This window comes from Peromyscus californicus, unplaced genomic scaffold, assembly GCF_007827085.1.
Source record: "Peromyscus californicus insignis strain IS unplaced genomic scaffold, ASM782708v3 Scaffold_22__1_contigs__length_63687245, whole genome shotgun sequence".
Lineage (NCBI taxonomy): Eukaryota > Metazoa > Chordata > Mammalia > Rodentia > Cricetidae > Peromyscus > Peromyscus californicus.
The window spans coordinates 27,985,881-28,004,524 of NW_026294525.1; the positions used below are offsets into that span (position 1 = coordinate 27,985,881).

At 40.8% G+C, this 18,644-nt stretch overlaps 1 protein-coding gene across 1 annotated transcript in view; it reads left to right on the plus strand.

Annotated features, from left to right (window-relative positions):
* The window catches only part of Map3k5 (mitogen-activated protein kinase kinase kinase 5), a 217,786-nt gene that overhangs the window by 117,073 nt on the left and 82,069 nt on the right, over positions 1-18,644 (plus strand). Inside the window, exons 8-10 of the mRNA XM_052751136.1 lie at positions 2,816-2,928; positions 11,534-11,693; positions 13,854-14,007. Coding sequence (XP_052607096.1) covers positions 2,816-2,928; positions 11,534-11,693; positions 13,854-14,007 — 427 coding nt within the window. The remainder of the gene's footprint in view (positions 1-2,815; positions 2,929-11,533; positions 11,694-13,853; positions 14,008-18,644) is intronic.

Here is an 18,644-nt window from a genome sequence, read left to right on the forward strand (position 1 = left end):
GTTTCCTTGGAGTCATCCGTCCCCTCAACTCCTACAGTCTTCCTGCCTCCTCTTCTACAAAGCTCCCTGAGCCCTAGACGAGGGACTTGGTGAAGACATCCCATTTAGGACTGACTGTTCCAAAGTATCTCAGTCTCTTCACATGGTTCATTTATGGATCTCTGTGTTTCCTCCCACCTCCTGCAAGAGGAAGTTTCTCTGATGATGGCTGAGCTAGGCACTGACCTATAGCAGAATGCCATTAGGAGTCATTTTATTGCTATTTTTCGCTTAGCAGAGCAATCGTATTTGATTTTCCCCTAGGCCCATACCCTGTCTAGTCTCAGGTTTTGCCCACCCGAGCAGTGTCAGGCATGGCTTCCATCTGACGGAGTAGTTCTTAAATCCAGCCAGAAAGCGGTCGGTAACTCCTCCAACATTTGTGTTGCTACTGCACCAGGGTATCATGTGTGCGGGTCGCTGTTGTAGGTGGCCGAGTTTATAGCTGGGTTGGTGTCTGCCTCCCTCCTCTGGTAGCATGCAGACCACCTTCCAGTACCATGAGCGCTGGTCAGTAGGGCTGAAAGCTCTGGGTGGACACCAGCGCGACTTCTCTGTGTTCAATGAGATATGTAAATGCAGTCTTCAGCAACAGGACCTTACCATCAGTTTGTGGAGAGCAACCACAAGCCTTGGCATTAGCCTGAGATGTTTAGAGGTTTCCAAGGGGCCCCTTTGGCCAACAACTCAACTCGATGCAGCCCATTCCTGGCACTGGAGTTTTTACTTGGCGAAAGATGTCTAGTTAAGGCATTGTCTCCCCTGATACCTGGTGAGTCCATTTAAATTTCTTCCATATATGTATACATTTTAAGAAGCTTCTACAGGAGTAGGTTTCCATATCATCCCTCAAATGACCCTTATTATTAGCTGCACCTCCCTGTATTCCTACTCTTACCTCTCTCTTCCACCCCCCTCCCTGTTTAATGCTCTTGCTCCAGCATTCTCCCCCACCCCTGTCTCTCATAACTATGTATTCTATTTCCCCTTCCTTGGGAGATCGTACCCTCTCCATTAGTCCCTCACTCTACACCTAACCTCTGTGGTTGGATGGATTGAGGCATGCCTATCAAGTGCTTAAATGCTACCATCCACATATAAGAGCAAGTATATACTATTTGTCTTTTGGGGTCTTTTTTCTCGAATTTTAGTTCAGTGATTTTATGATTGCTTTCATCAATCTCCAAAATATATAAAAGTATAGTTTGTGTGTGTGTATCCCTTCCCCTCTTGTATTGGTTAGTTTTCTTGTTGCTGTGAATAAAATACCCGACAGAAACGACTTCAGGGAAGAAGGGCTTGCTGGGGCTCATGGTTTTCAAGGGTTATACTCCATCATGGGTAGGATCGCCCACGCTCTTTGGTTCTTGGTTGAACAATATTTTGTGGTTTGATATTACTTGAAGAAAGCAATGTTTGATTTCTCACTTTTCCTACACTTTAAAAAAATTTTTTTAAGTGTCCACTTAAAAAACAAAGACCTCTAAGTCATAAATGAGAACTTGTAAGCTATGACTTAACCTTGATGTGACCCTGGTTTTCCATTTAGAATGGAAATATTTGTATTTCTAAAAAGATAGAAATATTTTGTGTAGCTGGAATTTCCTCTTATAGTCTGCAAATATTTATCTAATAGAGCCAAATGATGAAGATTAATAATTGGGGTTTTTTTTTGTTTGTATTTAGACATTTGTTCTCCTTAAAAGTAAGCCCCTTAAGGAAGATGCAGGATCTTTAACATTCAACAAGATGTGTTTTTATTTAATGTTTAACTTATTTTAAATTATGAGAAATAGGAAGAACATATGAAAGCCAAGAGTATAAATATACTGCTCTGCCTACCACCCCAGTTTTGCTATTCCCGTCTTTCAGTGATGATTTAAATAGAATAGCTTCTATAATGTACTTCTCCTTTTGCAATCTTTTTTAAAATGTATCTTCGCATGGTCATTTATTAGGACTAGCCTAGGAATTTAGTCTACTTTTCTTCATTCTGATTTTCTTTTTAATAAAGATTCCATTTTTCATTTGTTCATCTCTAGCTGGTTCTCTTGGCGACAAGAATGTTTAATTGTACTTTTCTTCGTGTCCAAATGCAATAATAATTAATATCATTGCCTGCTTACTATTCCATGTGTGGAATCTCTCAAATGGCCCCTAGGATGTGTTACCTTGAAAATGGCAACAGATATCCACACACTGGTCCTTTTGTGTGTGGGTGTGTTTTCCAAGCGTGACATTCAGGCACATGAACATTCAGAAAATGGTTTTGTGCCCTTCCAGCCAAAATTAGTGTACAGCAGCAACACAACCTTGGACTCTGTAAATTTCTTCCTGTCACTGATGTTTTGTTGTTGTTTCTATTACTTACATGGAAACCATCATTTCAGGGTGTTGCCCAGATGATACTACTCAAGGCTTTGTGTATCTTAAGCCATTAAAAAAATATGTCCAGAGTTTGCATTTAAAAAGTTCTGTCACACATATTTATACATTTCTGGTAGATATGGTTGAAGACAAGAAAGGTTTAAAAAGAAGGGTCATTAGGTTGAGGACGAGTCAAGTATTGGAATCAGAGGAGCTGAAACGTCAAGAATATGTAGTTACTTAAGCATTAAATCCTAATAGCACACTAGATTCTGGGGTGGAAGCCAATGGAATATTTTTTTGCTTGGGCACTGGAGTTATGCAAACAGAAGTTACTGCACACCCAGGGTTTCATGATTGAGAAAGTAAACTTGTACATTTCGTTTTTTGTGTTTTTTTTTTCCCTTAGGTTCAAAAAGGCATTTGAGTCTGAGCCAACACTACAGTCAGGAATTAATTACGCAGTCCTCTTGCTGGCGGCTGGGCACCAGTTTGAATCCTCCTTTGAGCTTCGGAAAGTTGGTAACGGCAGCTTCATATTTTTAGAAGGAATCAAGAGACTGGACCCAAAGTCAGTGCAAAGGAAAAGACACTTGTGCTTTTTATTATATCGAATATAAATTTGGGGTGGATGGGGCCAGTAGATCCCCTGGATCAGAATTTCATACTATTGTACAGAATTTAGTATTGGGATATAATTCACATTTTTTACTTTATCTTTTTCTTGGTTCACATTGTTACAACTCAGAACTCATATTGATGATATGAATTCTTCACGCAGTCCCCAGGTCCCAGGTCCAGTTAGTTCTGTGGAATATCAGGCATGTTTAAGACAGTGTGTTCCTGGTGTTTTCACACAAAAACAAGAGGCAGAGAGACTGTGGGGTATGGTGATGCCCGCCCTTAAGCCCGGCACTTGGGAGGGGGAGGGGGAGAGGACCAAGAGTTTATGAGCATCCTCAGCTACATAGTGAATTCAAGGATAGCCTGGGCTACGTGAGTCTCAAGACAACAAAATTCAAATGGAAAGAAGAGAAAGAGGGAAGGAGGGAAGGAGGGAGGGAGGGAGGAGGAGGAAGAAAGGGAAGGGAGGGAGGGAGGAAGGAATGCAGGCAGGCAGGCTAACTGGCTGACTTCTAGTTTGTTTTTTTGGTTGTTTTTGTTTTTGCCCCAAACCCAGATGCCCCTGTGATTTCTTGGTGGGGGTGGGGTGGGGGTGGGGGTGGGGGGTGAAGGCTCCAAAGCCCCAAGAATAACAGTAGAGTAGTCGACACTCTGGGTGGTAACTGGGCCCCTCGGAGACTCTTTCTGAGTTGTTAGCCTTGATAGAGTGCGCCCTTCGCTCCTATACCTGTAACAGTGCTTCATCGGCTCGTCTTCTTTTGGGATTTAACGAAATTAGGATCCACATCTTTGTGAATCAGTTTTGAGTAATAGTTTCAATTTAGGTTTTGGTAGCCTTTTTTAAAAAAAAAAAATTATAAGATTCTAGATCCTAGAATATCTTCTGTGGTAACCAGATGTTATTCTGGTGAATGGTTAAACCCCTCCTTAATGACCTTCCCAGCTCTTGGAGGAATTATTACCACAGCCATAGAAGTCTTGGGCCTTATTTTCCACAAGAGGAAAAAAAAAAAAAACACTTAGGTTAATTAAATCATTCATTATAAAAGAAATTTTTCTTAATATTTTAAACTGAAAATGGTTTAAGTATCTCTAAGGAAATTTAAATTTCTATTTTAAAAAATTAAAAAAAAATTATACTCCTAAGGAAAAACAAATCCCATGCTTTTTGAAAGATCTCCATCATGTGCTGTTCTGAGATTTTTTTTTTTTTTTTTTTGGTTTTTCGAGACAGGGTTTCTCTGTGTAGCTTTGCGCCTTTCCTGGAACTCGCTTTGGAGACCAGGCTGGCCTCGAACTCACAGAGATCCACCTGGCTCTGCCTCTCGAGTGCTGGGATTAAAGGCGTGCGCCACCACCGCCCGGCTCTGAGATATTTTTGAAGGTGAGTAGAGTCCCGGGCTCAAGGGATGATAACATCTAATGACAACCACTGCTGAGATGCCCTAGGCTCAAAGCACCATTATGCTTTACATTATGCGTTAGCTGGGTCACTTCACCCTTTTGTCTAATATCAAGGGAAATAAGGTTTTGGTTGATAACCAAATCAGAGAAAATGAACAACTTTGTGCCTTTTAGAAATGGCACTAAAATGTTGCATCTTGATTTAAAAACTCTGTCGTCGCCCAAACTTCCTCTGCATCAGTGGTCTGAACATTTTGTTGCTGGACTCTGGAAGACAGATGAAGTTTTGTTAGGGCCTTTTAGTCCTTATGGGATTCGACACTGATTTGCATCTGTAGGTTGAGTAGTAATAGTGGTTTGGAAGTGTACTTATGCTTGGTCTCATTTTTAAGTGGTGTGTAGATGAGGTCAACACGCTGAGGTTGGGAGAACTGTAGTGTGACTTCACAAAGTAAACACTGTATTTTATTCCAAGAAGAACTCATAACATATGTTGAACAAACATTTAAAAATATGAGGTTGACTTTAAATTTTTGGAAACTGGGCTGGGGAGATAACTCACTTGGCAAAGTACATGCCGTGCAATCAGGAAAACTTGATTTTGACCACCACCACCCCCAACCCCTGCACACATAAGAGAGCTTGATGGGATGGGCCACTTGTAGTCCTCTTTGTTGAGGAGGTAGAGACAGACAGCTGCGGTCCTGGGGCTCCCTGTCCAGACAGCCTACTCTATTTGGTGAGCTCTAGACCAGCAAAAGACCTTATCTCAAAAATAAACAAATACTAAGATGAATGGCACTTGAGGAACCACACCAGAGGTTGACCACCTGCTTCCATATGAGTGTGTGCACACAGACCCACCCACCCACCCACACACATATGCACTCTCCTCACACACAGAGACATGCACAACAAAATATTAAATTATTTAAATTTGGAGATTTCACCACGTATCAAGACTTACAACTTGACTTGATGGTAAATTTTAGCTGCTATAATAGCCAAGTTTGAAGCTTATACAATACTATCTTGTAAAATATAAATGTTATACCTGCATTAAATGATACTCAGCATTCTAGGTTATATTTCATTCAGTCATAAATTATGCCAATCAAAAATGGGTTGACCGTAAGATTAGACTATGTGTACTTTCAAGAAAAATTGCTTGGGCAAATAAATTAATAAGCGAATATAACAATATTAAATAGTATACAAGGAAAAGAAAGCTAATAGCATGTTTGGCATATTTTAAAGATATAATTTTATTTATTCCATTAATTCTCTAATCAAAAATTTTAAATTTATGTCTTCCATTCATTGTGTTGATATCCTAAAACATATGAATTAGTCTGAATTATTTATTATATAATAAATTATTATAATAATCATATTTGTCCTTACAATACCCTTTCTTTGCTTTCTAATGAGGGAAAAATTAAATTTTGAAGTATAGTAAGAAAACCACTAAATCCGAACCTTCCCCAGTTTATCATCTTACGTTTGAAATCTTTAATGTAAGAAATAATTCTTAACTGTCATGTCTGTAGCTGAAGACTATTAGTCCTCATTGTCTTCAGAAAGGATCAAGGTTGTTCGAATGGGGGCCTTCATCAGCTCCTAGTAAGTGAGTTGTTACACAAGATAGAGCAAGTCTAGTCACTGAATCATACATACATCCCTGCATCATCATTTAACTGTTCCCTCTTGACATCCACCATAATGGGATACAGCCAAGAGACTGCATCAATGGAGCTCCTTGACCTTGGACTTTCAACCTGCAAACTTGTGGTCTAAGTAAACTATCCATACTCTTTATAGCAAAAAAAAAAAGGGACTAATAGAATCTTCAGCTACAGACATGTAAAATATTGTGAAATATTCTCACCAGAAATGTTTAACTGGAAGCTTAAGGTCCACTATCCATTCAGGAATCATGAGAGATAATGAAATAAATTAGGCAATACTATGAAAGATCAGTGGACAGGTCCAGAATACAAGGACATTCTATAAGACAGCATCTCTGCTTTGGGAGGAAAATAAATAAATCTGTGTCATAGGAAAATAAACATGGCTGGGTTAGGTAGATTAAAAGGTATTTGGAGTCATAAATACCAAATGAAATTAAATGACCCTTTAGTGGACCTTGGTTATGAAAATAAAAACCTATGGGGGACATTTAGATAATAATTAGAGGATTTATTTGAGTCAGGACAAACTAATATATAATGTTAGGGAATTGCTGTTTTAGTGGGAAAAGTTTTATAGAAGAATTGTTTAGATTCCTTATAATCTCTAAACATGAGATATCTGTAATTTAGTTTGAAAAGTTCAGCAAAAAATAATCAAGAATCTGGGACAATAGCAGTATGTTCGCAGTTGCCACAAAACTGGTCATTCATTGTAGTACATATTTGTGTATGTGTGCATACACACACGTGTATCTGTTTTGCTTCTCTGTGTGTGTTGGGCAGTGTGCATGCTAAGCCAATGCTCTACCGCTGAGTTACGGTCCCTAGCCCCTTCCTACAGTAGATTTTTTAACTGTGTATGTTTGAAATTCTTCATAATAGGAGGCCCAAATGAAAGCATCCAATCACTGCCTTTTGGGAAGCTGCCAGGCCTCTCTGGACTTCATGCTCCTCTTTGCAAGGGGAGATATTCCCTGCCTTGTTGTTCTGTGGGGATTGAAAGAGTCAGCATTTTTAAAGTGCTCAGTGCTAGGCAACTATTGAGTGTTTGGTCAGATCTCTGCGTCCTCAGTTCTCCATTAAAACAGCCTGGAATTTAGTCACAGCACCAGGTGAAAATATGATGATAAAACCTTTACATTGAAAATCCCTTAGTGCTTACAAAGCAGCCAGTTCTAAAGAGAGATGTGTTAAAATTTGAACTACACAAGCAGACAGTTTGATGAAAGAAATGATGGGAAGTTATATGAAATAATAAGGATACAACACCCATTCCTTATAACTTCAGCCAAAAAAAATTTACATAGAAAAAAAAATTGCTCTATTGGTAAGGACTTGGTAGAATTACAGTTGGTGTAATGACATCAGCAATCATACATAAAGACCTTTAAAAATGTTCCAGTGTTCCAGTGACACACACCTGTGCTCCCAGCACCTAGGAAGTTAAAATGTTGTAGCCTAGAACCTAGTATATAATACTACTTCTGAAGCGCTGGCCTATGGAAATATCCTAAATACAGATAAGCTTTTATATGCTAAGATCCATAATGTCTAAGTGCACATGAGAAAGGTCTCATAAACGTAAAATCATTAGAGGGACTGGGGGATGGGATCAGTCAGTCAAGTGCTTGACTTGCAAACATGAGTTCAATTCCCAGAAGCTACACTAAACAGCAGAAAATAAAAATAAAAATAAGCAGGGCATGGTAGCACATGCCTTTAATCCCAGCACTCGGGAAGCAAGAGGCAGGCGGATCTCTGAGTTCGAAGCCAGCCTCATCTACAGAGGGAGTTCTAGGACAGCCAGAGCCACACAGAGAAAAACTAATAAGTAAGTAAGTAAGTAAATAAATAAATAAATAAGTAAATAACAAAATCAAAGCTGAAATGGTGGTGTGTTCTTGTAACCCCACCACTGAGAAGGCAAAGACAGATGGATCTCCTGGGCTTGTTGCCCAACCAGCCTATTCAGAGGTCCTAACACCCCAGGTTGTTCTCTGGCCTCCATACACACTTACATATCATGTGCGTGTGCTTACGCACACATGCACCTGAGCAAACACAGGTTAGAACCGTGTTTTTAAACACTAATCTTAAAAGTTTAATAGTGTCATGTAAAAACAAGTTTTATGCATCATAACTGAAGAAAATACAAGCTCATTTGCAAGCAAACACAAATATGAAAATATAGTTAGTCACAATGGCTTAAAAAAAAACAACATAATTACTTCCTCCTCATGGAGTTCTAAGTGCTGATTTGTTGGAGATGGGAGATTTGCTCATTGTGTGTTGACATGTTCCAAGTAAAAAGCTAAATCCCAATATTCTTGTTCGTTGCCTTGGCCGTTATGAGAATTATCATGTCTACTTGGTACTTCCAATCGTGTTTTATTTTACTGAGACATGATCTTAGTATGTAGCCCAGACTGGCCTCAAATTCATAACTTTCTCGCCTTTACTTACCAGTGCTGGGACCATAGGTGTGTGCACAATTACGTGCACAAAGCTAGGTATACAAGAATATAATAAAACATGGCTACCCATCTGTGCTTCTGTAAATACTTTACGACATGTTCATGTGCTAAAATACCATCTCTAATTAAAGATAATACATTTTGAGGGTGATGAGATGGCTCAGGGGGTATGAGTACTTGCCACCAAGCCTGACGACCTGAATTTGATCTTCAGATTTCCCATGGTTGAAGACAGCCAGCTCCACCAAATTGTCCTCTGACCTCTGCATGCACACTGTGGCATGAGCATGATTGATGTGCATGCACGCTCTCCTCTCTCTCTCTCTCTCTCTCTCTCTCTCTCTCTCTCTCTCTCTCTCTCTCTCTCTCTCTCTCTCTCTCTCTCTCTCTCTCTCTCTCTCTCTCTCTCTCTCTCTCTCCTCTCTCTCTTTCTCTCTCTCTCTCTCTCTCTCTCTCTCTCTCTCTCTCTCACACACACACACACTGAAGTAAATAAGTATAAAATATTATAAATAAGTATAAATATAATTTTAAAAAATTTTTGTTCAAATTTTGAAAGGCTGGTGTCATGATCATGTGGCAGATTTATGCCACGGTTAAAGCTAAATATCACTACCCTGGAATGACTTTCTGGATACAAAAATGCTGAATTTGATTGTAACTATTATAGTTTTACATCTAAGCATTTCCATAGTCACTATTTGAAAGTTTGACAGTAGGGCTCTCTGTTAGATTGCATCTAGACTTCACTATTTTTCTGGAAGTATAACATAATGAAAAGTTGTTCATTTCCAACCAAGATGAGTAGACACACTTTTAGTGTCTCATTTTTCCTGCCCACTTTTCTAACTTTTTTGGTATGTCCAGATCAACGATCTGTGATGTGTTTGCATATGCAGGTGCAACTGGTTCTAACTTATGAAACTTTCTGGTGGCAAAGCTGTTCCCTTTTTAATTTATCCTCACAAAATGTGAAGATCATCCAAATGTTCATTCTCCCCTGAAGTATTTACGGTTTCAGTGAATTATATAATAAAAAGTAACTTCAAAATTAAAGATTACTTTGTTTTAGTTATATTTTTCAAGATAGTAAAATTATTACTCTCAGAAAATATAAAATAGACATAGGTAAATGATTTTATCTAAACCATTTATTGTGGAAACCTTAAATAAGATTGTATGTCTGGGCCGGGCGGTGGTGGCACACAGCTTTAGTCCCAGCACTCTGGAGGCAGAGGCAGGTGGATCTCTGAGTTCAAGGCCATCATGGTCTAGAAAGAGAGTTCCAGGACAGCCAGAGCTGTTACATAGATAAACACTGTCTCAAAAAAAAAAAATATATATATATATATATATATATATGTCTGAATTAAAGAACGTTTAAGAAGTAATAAACAACTTAACAAGAAATATTAGGATAAGATTTCTACACTTGATTTTCTTTGAAGCTGGTTTATGTTTCAACAGGTCACAAATCTTGGGGATTATATGTACCACTAGACAGGAATTATTTGTATGGTAACTGGACAGAAGTTTATAAGTTAATAAGTAAACTTCTATTAATGAATCTTTAATGAGCAGTAAATGTACTTTCTTTGAGTGACCTCATGCCCCTGTAGCCTATTACAATGATAGATGTCTACATTTTTGCTTTATTTTTAAATATCAAAAAAAATTTTTTTTGGTGATACTGGAAATTGAACTCAGAATCTTACATGTACTACACATGTGCTCTACCTCTGAACTATTCCCTCACCCCACACCCTTTTATCTTACTCTATGACACTCTCATTAAGTTGCCGAGGCTGGTCTTGAATTTGCTCTGTAGCCTGCAGCCCAGGCAAACCTTCAGCTTGTGGTACTTTGGCCGCCTCCACAGAAGCTGGGAGTATAGGCATGAGCAGCTAGGTCTGGCTTCAAAACATTTTTAAGGTAACAGATACTTATAGTGTTAAGCAATTCTAAAAGGATATATATTTTAAGCAAGTCAATATGATGTACAACTAATACAAGACAGGTATAATAAAATGTAAAGAATATAGACAAGCAAAATTATGTTGAGCAGAGTTGGAGAATTCCCATTATATTCTCAAGCCGTGTTGGACAGTGGCACTAATGGGCGGGGACTGTAATTGTAGAATGCAGGCCTCTCTCTCATGGGCAAATCCTTCCCAGCGTAGCAAAGAGAAAATGGATGCCACTAATGAGTGGTGCTACCTAGAGCCTTTGGCTTTATAGGTTCATAAGTAATAATATATAATGTGTGTATATGTGTATGCACACTACACACACAAACACACATTTGTGTTTCAGTTTAGTGATAGATTTTTCAACCTACAAAACACAAGAAAATTCCCTTTCCAATCATTTCATAACCCATCGTATAACAAGGAAAGGGGCTTACAGAACAGTCTCCTGGATTTCCTTATCTTATATGTATACCCATGCGAATACATGAAGATTCTAGACTGCGGTACATAAATGACTCTTGGGTTTTTCAATTAAATATAGTTTTTGTTGGGGCTGGAGAGATGGCTCAGCAGTTAAGAACGCTTGTTTTTCTTGCAGAGGACCCAGGTTCAGTTACCAGCACTCACACTCTGGCTCACAACCATCCATAATTTCAGTTCCAGAGCTCTGACACCCTCTGCTGACCTCTGAGGGAATCACAATGCACGTACATATACACGAAGCAGTCATACACATAAAATAAAAATAAATACCGTTTTTTAGAAGATAATTTTTGCTTTCTTCACGTGTATGTTTTGTTTAGTACGGTACTCTGTCCTTACGATGAGTGTGAACCACATTAGTAAGGAAAAACCTAAAGCTATTTTGATCTCTTGGGACAATGAGCACTGAATTTCACGACTGAAGGAGAAGTCAGCCCTGCCGACCTGTGATGTAACACTCTGCTTCCTGTTCATGTCCTAGGGGTGAAGCTGAGCAGCCTTCTGGGTAAAAAGGGGAACCTGGAAAAACTCCAGAGCTACTGGGAAGTTGGATTTTTTCTGGGAGCCAGCGTCCTGGCCAATGACCATCTACGAGTCATTCAAGCATCTGAAAAGCTATTCAAACTGAAGACACCCGCGTGGTAATGATCCGCTCTCATGTGCTCATGCAGTTGTGTTTAATAGACAGCCTCACACTGTTCTTCAGTTTTACAACTTTTAGTTCATTTTATTTATTTTAGGCTGATATCCAGAGTCTCTAGGAAAAATAAAATTTTCATAAGGAAAACGTATTGAAGTAAAAGTTCTGGTGACCTTGAGGAAGTCACTTAGCTTTTCCGGTGCATTGGCCAGCCCAACCAATGTCACTCATGTGAACTGTGAGGAGGCCGCAAAGTCTCCGCCTTCAAATCTGACCTGCACCCCGGCTCTGAGACCAGATATTCATCTCAGCCTCTCTGGACTCCATTCCAAATGCGTGCGCTTTGTTTCCTTCATGGTCCAATCTCAGTTTGGGAGTTCTCATTCTTGGTTTCCACTCTGTTTCAATCCTAGTGGGACAGATACATTGGAGTGTTTTCCAATACGTGTGTGCTTTTAAATTTCAGACTGTTTTTGGAAGACGGCCAAATCTCATCATTGTCTGTATAGTATGGGAGAGACATACACAAAACTCCTTCTGCATTTTGGACTACTTTAAAAACAATGCTAGTTCTACTTTGCCAACACATGTGGTGACCAATCATTGGGGTAAAGATGTGAAAAGATTAAGAAAGTCCCTTCCTAGAGCAGGCTCTGACTGCCCACGTCCCCGGAGCTGACGGCCGTGTTAAGGCCCTCCTGGCTTCTTCCAGGCTCCCTCATCTTCAGCTCTCTTTTAACCAGTCCTCCTCCACGGCATCCCTGCCTCCTTCTAAAAAACAAGCCCAACCTTTCCTCTCCATTGAAATGGAGAGGAAACAAGGTTCACCCTCCGCCTTCCCAGACCTGCTCTCATTCTGCTCTGGGGTTCGTGCCGCTCTCTGTATAATGAACGCACCGCACTGTGGTTTTACACGTTTGATTTAGCACTTGCCTAATGATGCCTTTTCCAGCCTTCTTGTTCATCCACCTGGGGGGGATGCTCATACATCACATGTTTTAAGTAGGAGGCTGACTTCAAACCTTCAAACCCACCCACCCCCAACCCCACCCCCACCTCCATCCCACTTTCCTGTTTCTGATGTCCTTCATGTGCCTCTGTCAATGTTGATATCTCTCTTTAAGTAGATCCCCATTCATTTTGTTCATAGTGTTATTATGCCTTTTTATATTTGTCTCCATGGCACTGTGTGCAGCTTGAGGACAGGGGCTGTACTGACAGTCTCATGCATGTCCACAATGGGCTTTGAGTAAATGGCATGCACTAAATGAACCCATAAATGCGGGTGCTATGTTCAGTCACATGTGCCATTTCTTTTTGATGACTATTCTGATGGCAGAAGAGACTGAAGTGGAGATACCTGGCTTTAGGTATTCTGGTTTCTGTTACCAAGAAAGCAGACGCCATTCTGTGCAGTAGTAAAGCAGCCACGCAATAATGCTGATTATGTAATGTCAACTTCTATGTCTGTGGTCTGCAAAGTGCTTACATAGTCGCCATCTTGCATAGTTATCTTCTTCCTCCTTTTCCCTTTTTCTTCTGAGGTACCATCTGTCTTCTTAGGCTTATGGATGTTTGTATAATACTTGAGCTCAATGGCTCAGAGTAAAACAATCTCTTCCAAAGGGTCTATTTTGGAGAGCTTCCTTGAAGAGGCGTATTTAAAAACCAATACATTCACCTTGTCCTCAAGTTGAATATAGGCATTTAAAACTCATGTGTTACAGATAGTCACACACACACACACACACACACACACACACACACACACACACACACACATTTTTAAAATGTGTTTTGGGGAAGGTAGCTCGGTTTTGAAGCATTTGCCTAGCACGCACAAGTCCTGGGTTTGATTCCCAAGCCCAACAAATAAAAACATGTTTTAGGGAGCTGTTTGGCCCCAGGTCCAATTCACTTAAGCCTTCTAAGCCTGAATTTTCTTATGTTTCAAATACATACTTTGCTGAAGTTTTGTGGGATTTAAGCATGTGCATGTTCCTGCTGCTGTAGCACATGGTGAAGCATGTTTGGTAAGTGTGGAGACGAAATTATAGATCCAAGTGTACTCAGAGAATAGAAAGAACACCTGTGGGGTCAAAACGGGCTTGAGGGGAGGAGGTGGCCTAAATCTGTCCCGTTCATGTCCTTTCATTCTCAGGTACCTCAAGTCTATTGTGGAGACAATTTTGATATATAAGCATTTTGTGAAACTGACCACAGAGCAGCCCATGGCCAAGCAGGAACTCGTGGACTTTTGGATGGATTTCCTGGTGGAGGCCACAAAAACAGATGTTACTGTCGTTAGATTTCCAGTGAGTACCTTTATTTGCATCTAAGTTCAGTTCTGTGTTACTTCCTGTCTTTAAGGAACATCTGGCAGGGTGATTTTAACAGTCCTGATGTGAGTGACTCTTAGACTCTAAGTCCTAGCATATATAACTTGGTGAGCATATTTATTTTATAGGGATTGACTTGTTTTGGCTTTCTTTTTAATGCTTTATTGTTGCTTTATATTTTAAGATACAGTAAAGTAGCCCAAACTGGTGTTCAATTCCTGCCTCAGCCTTCTGCATGCCGAGTGCTGGGGTTACAGGCCTGTGCCACCATGCCTAGTTTAGTTGACTTTTCAAAATAACGACTCTTCAAACAGGAGCAATGAGACACATCTTGATGTTTGGGGGTAGGGATTTGATTTGCTCCTTATGATAAGTCCTGAGGCATGCTTGGAAAGCAATACAATTATCAGCTCGTGAGCCCAGACAAATGGTTGTTGTTGAATACTGCAGTCTTGTTGCCCTGACATCAGGATTATCAGCATTGTTATGGCGAAACTATCAGCTAACTTGTTTTGCAATTCTGTCTCAACCACTCGAAGCCAGGTGGGTCAGAGTTGCCCTGTGGCCACATAGGCCCGTGGAGCAATCACTGTTTCCAACGCCGCCACTCTAGAAAACGATGACTTGCCATTTGGTCTTCAATGCAGTTTGTCTGGTTCCTAGCAAACTCTGTGTGTGTGTGTGTGTGTGTGTGTGTGTGTGTGTGTGTGTGTGTGTGTGTATGTATACAGGCATAGACATAAACATATATATATACACACACAGAGACACAGACACACACACACACACACACACACCCTTTTAAAAATGCATGCTTCTAGCCAAATGAATGGAAACACATGAACTATGAACCAATGGCTGAGGGGTCCCCACTGGATCAGGCCCTCTGAATGGGTGAGACAGTTGATTGGCTTGATCTGTTTGGGAGGCATCCAGGCAGTGGGACCAGATCTTGTGCTCATTGCATGAGTTGGCTGTTTGAAACCTGGGGCCTATGCAGGATTGTTTGGCTCGGCCTGGGAGGAGGGGACTAGACCTACCTGGACTGAGTCTACCAGGTTGACCTCAGTCTGTGGGGAAGGCTTTGCCCTGGAGGAGATGGGAATGGGGGGGGGGGGGTTGGGGGGAAGGTGAGGGGGACGGGAGGGGGGAGAACAAGGGAATCCGTGGCTGATATGTAGAACTGAATTGTATTGCAAAATAAATTAATAAAAAAAAAATGCATGCTTCATGTTAATAGCTAATGCATCCCCATCCTACGGCACTCAGGATACACATATTAAAAGTAAGCCGGGCGGTGGTGGCGCACGCCTTTAATCCCAGCACTCGGGAGGCAGAGCCAGGCAGATCTCTGTGAGTTCGAGGCCAGCCTGGACTACCAAGTGAGTTCCAGGAAAGGCGCAAAGCTACACAGAGAAACCCTGTCTCGAAAAACCAAAAAAAAAAAAAAGTAATATGGCAGTGGTATCCAATCCAGGACTTAATAGCCACTGGCTTTGTATGCAAATTACTTATCTCAAAATGGTACTACATCTCTTGTTTGAACTCTTCGATCTCAATCTTCCATACTCAGGGGACGTGACAGTTCTTTTCATAAACCCCAATTTCTAGTTCTTGTTGATAGGATCATCAGCTTCATTAAATTAAATCCACTGCTGGAATGAGCGTGCTTTGCTCTGACTTCCACATGAAGCCTTGGGCTCAGTAAGACTCTTAATTGAAAAGCCTTTCATGCTAAAGCACTCTGCTCTATTTCCTAGTCTAGATAAGGTGTGGCCCAGGAAAATCCTTATCTTGGAGTGAGTTGGCAGCTTGCCCTGGGGCTCCGAGTAGCAATAAATATGGTGGTGAAAGAAGAGATCTCACTCCTCAGAGTTTAATGCACTGCTGACTGTTGACGATGTGATAGGCTAACCGCATGAAAGGAAACCGTTCATAGTCACTATTTCAGACTCATTTAAATGAGTACAGTATTAGTTAATCTGTTGTAATGTAAGTAAATGAATAAAGAAAAAGGCCCAGGAAAGGTTGAGGAGCTCTGAGATTATATACTCCAGGTTAAAAAGACTTCCTTTTCTTTTAAACCTTCCTTCTTCCTCCCTTCTTCTCTTTTCTAGACTGAGGGTGAGACTCAAAGCTGAGCAAGTGTCCACTAAGGGACACCCCCCGGCCCTTATCTAAAACAAAAAACAAAAAACTGGGTGAGCGGCAAGACCTCACTGCATAGCAGAGTGGCCTTGAATTCCCTGTGTATCCAGAACTGGTTTCGAACTTGAAATTCTCCTGTCTCAGCTTCAAAACTATTGGCAGTATAGGCACATGCCACCATGTCCATCTTAGAGACTTTCTTAAGAAAGGACCCTTAGTTCCTCAAAGAAAATATTATCTCATCCTAATTGATTTCATTTTTTAATGGGGGAGGGCTGGGGAGAGAGCTTGGTCCATAAAGTATATGCTGTGCAGGTAGGGTATCCTGAGTTCCGCCTAGATAACCCACATCCAAAAAAAAAAAGAAAGAAAGAAAGGAAGAAAGGAAGAAAGGAAGAAAGAAAGAAAGAAAGAAAGAAAGAAAGAAAGAAAGGAAGAAAGGAAGAAAGGAAGAAAGGAAGAAAGGAAGAAAGGAAGAAAGGAAGAAAGAAAGAAAGAAAGAAAAAGAAAAAAAAGCTCGATCCAATGGTGTGCATTTATAATCCCAGTGTCAGGGAAGCAGAGATAAGGGAGATCAACTGACTAGCTAGCCTGGTCTACTCAGTGAGTTCCAAGCCAGTGAGAAACCCTTTCTCCAAAACCAAGGTGGGGGCTGGAAATACGTATGGCTCATTGGTTAAGAGCGTTGACTGCTCTTCCAGAGGACCTGGGTTTGATTTCCAGCACCCACATAATGGCTCACAAGGGTCTGTAATTCCAGTTCCAGGGGATCTGACACCCTCTTCTGGCCTCCATGGGTAACGCACACATGCGAGACACATAGACATACATGTAAGCAAAGCACCCACACACATAAACAAAAATATATATACTTTTTAAAGTGGATGGCCTTTCTTAAGGAACATAGCTGATCTTGTCTTCAGGCTATATGCACACATGTATACAACAATTGCCCAAATACACATATGAACCCACACAGAGACACCCACCAATAGGTATGTACACATACAAGATGGGGTTCTGGTGATGTAGTACTGTGTAGAGAGCTTGCCTATCATGTGTTGAACTGTAAAAAAAGAAAAGGAAATGTTCATCAAAAAAAACCACCATAAACATGCAAAATAGAAAACTATCAAGCAAGAAAAATATTTAATATAATAATATAAATGACTAATATGAAAGTTAAAGAAGGTAATCATATGGAAAGGTAATTGATTAACCTAACTAAGTAGACAAGAAAATACACATTAAGGTGAGAAATGGTTTTGTTTTTCGTCTGCTGGACTCAAATAAATAGAAGTTTTGCAGTTGGCAAATGTACAGGGACAAGAACATTTTAGATTTTGCTGGTGGGCGTTAAGAATTGCCAGGCATTCTAGAAAATTGTCTAGGTAGGGGAGGTTGAGACAGACTATGGAAGTGACCATGGGGACTTCAACAAGGTCTGTTTCATGAATCAAGTTCCGTGGGCATTGTCACTGTGTTCTGTGGGCATTGCCACTGTGTTCCATGGGCATTGCCACTGTGTTCCATAGGGCATTGCCACTATGTTCCATGGGCCTTGCCACTGTGTTCCATGGGCATTGCCACTGTGTTCCATGGGCCTTGCCACTGTGTTCCATGGGCATTGCCACTGTGTTCCATGGGCATTGCCACTGTGTTCCATGGGTATTGCCACTGTGTTCTGTGGGCTGAGGCACAAAGGCACATGTTATCTGGCAGACTCATTTATGGCAGTTTGTTTTGCAGCAATCCCATTTCTTCTGGAAACTTCATGGTTTATTTGTGGCTGTCTGTTTTTGAAGAGACAAAAATAGAGTGTTTTGTGTTTATTTCTTCCATTCCTACTCCAGAATTTATAACTTGAAAACTCAAAATTGCTTTCCTATGCTTTGTTTTTACACTGAGATCAAAAATCATAGTTTTCTAATTCTCACTCTACCCAAGGCCTTGACAATGTGAGGTCAACATTAGGCAGAGTGATGCACACTGGTTCTGGGGGTTGAGGCAGAATGTAAAGTGTGAGACCAGCATGATCAACTTCATAAAACCTTGTCTCAAACATTTAAAAAAGCCAAACAGGGTGTGGGTCTGGTCAGTGGTGGAGTCCTGCGGGTCTGGTCAGTGGTGGAGTGCCGTGGGTCTGGTCAGTGGTGGAGTGCCGTAGGTCTGGTCAGTGGTGGAGTGCTGTGGGTCTGGTCAGTGGTGGAGTCCTGTGGGTCTGGTCAGTGGTAGAGTGCTGTGGGTCTGGTCAGTGGTGCTGTATCAGTCACTGTAATACCTGTCCTCACAGTAGCAGCCTCTGTGGCTCATGCTTAGGGGACTTTGGTGGGCTTGATTAGGGTGATCACAATATTCTTTTATAAAATTGGTCTAGAACCCAGTAGAGACTACGTAAGAAAGTGTATACTGGGCTTGTTTCCATTTATCTCATTTCCGTCATTCCATAGTTCATCCAAAGGAAA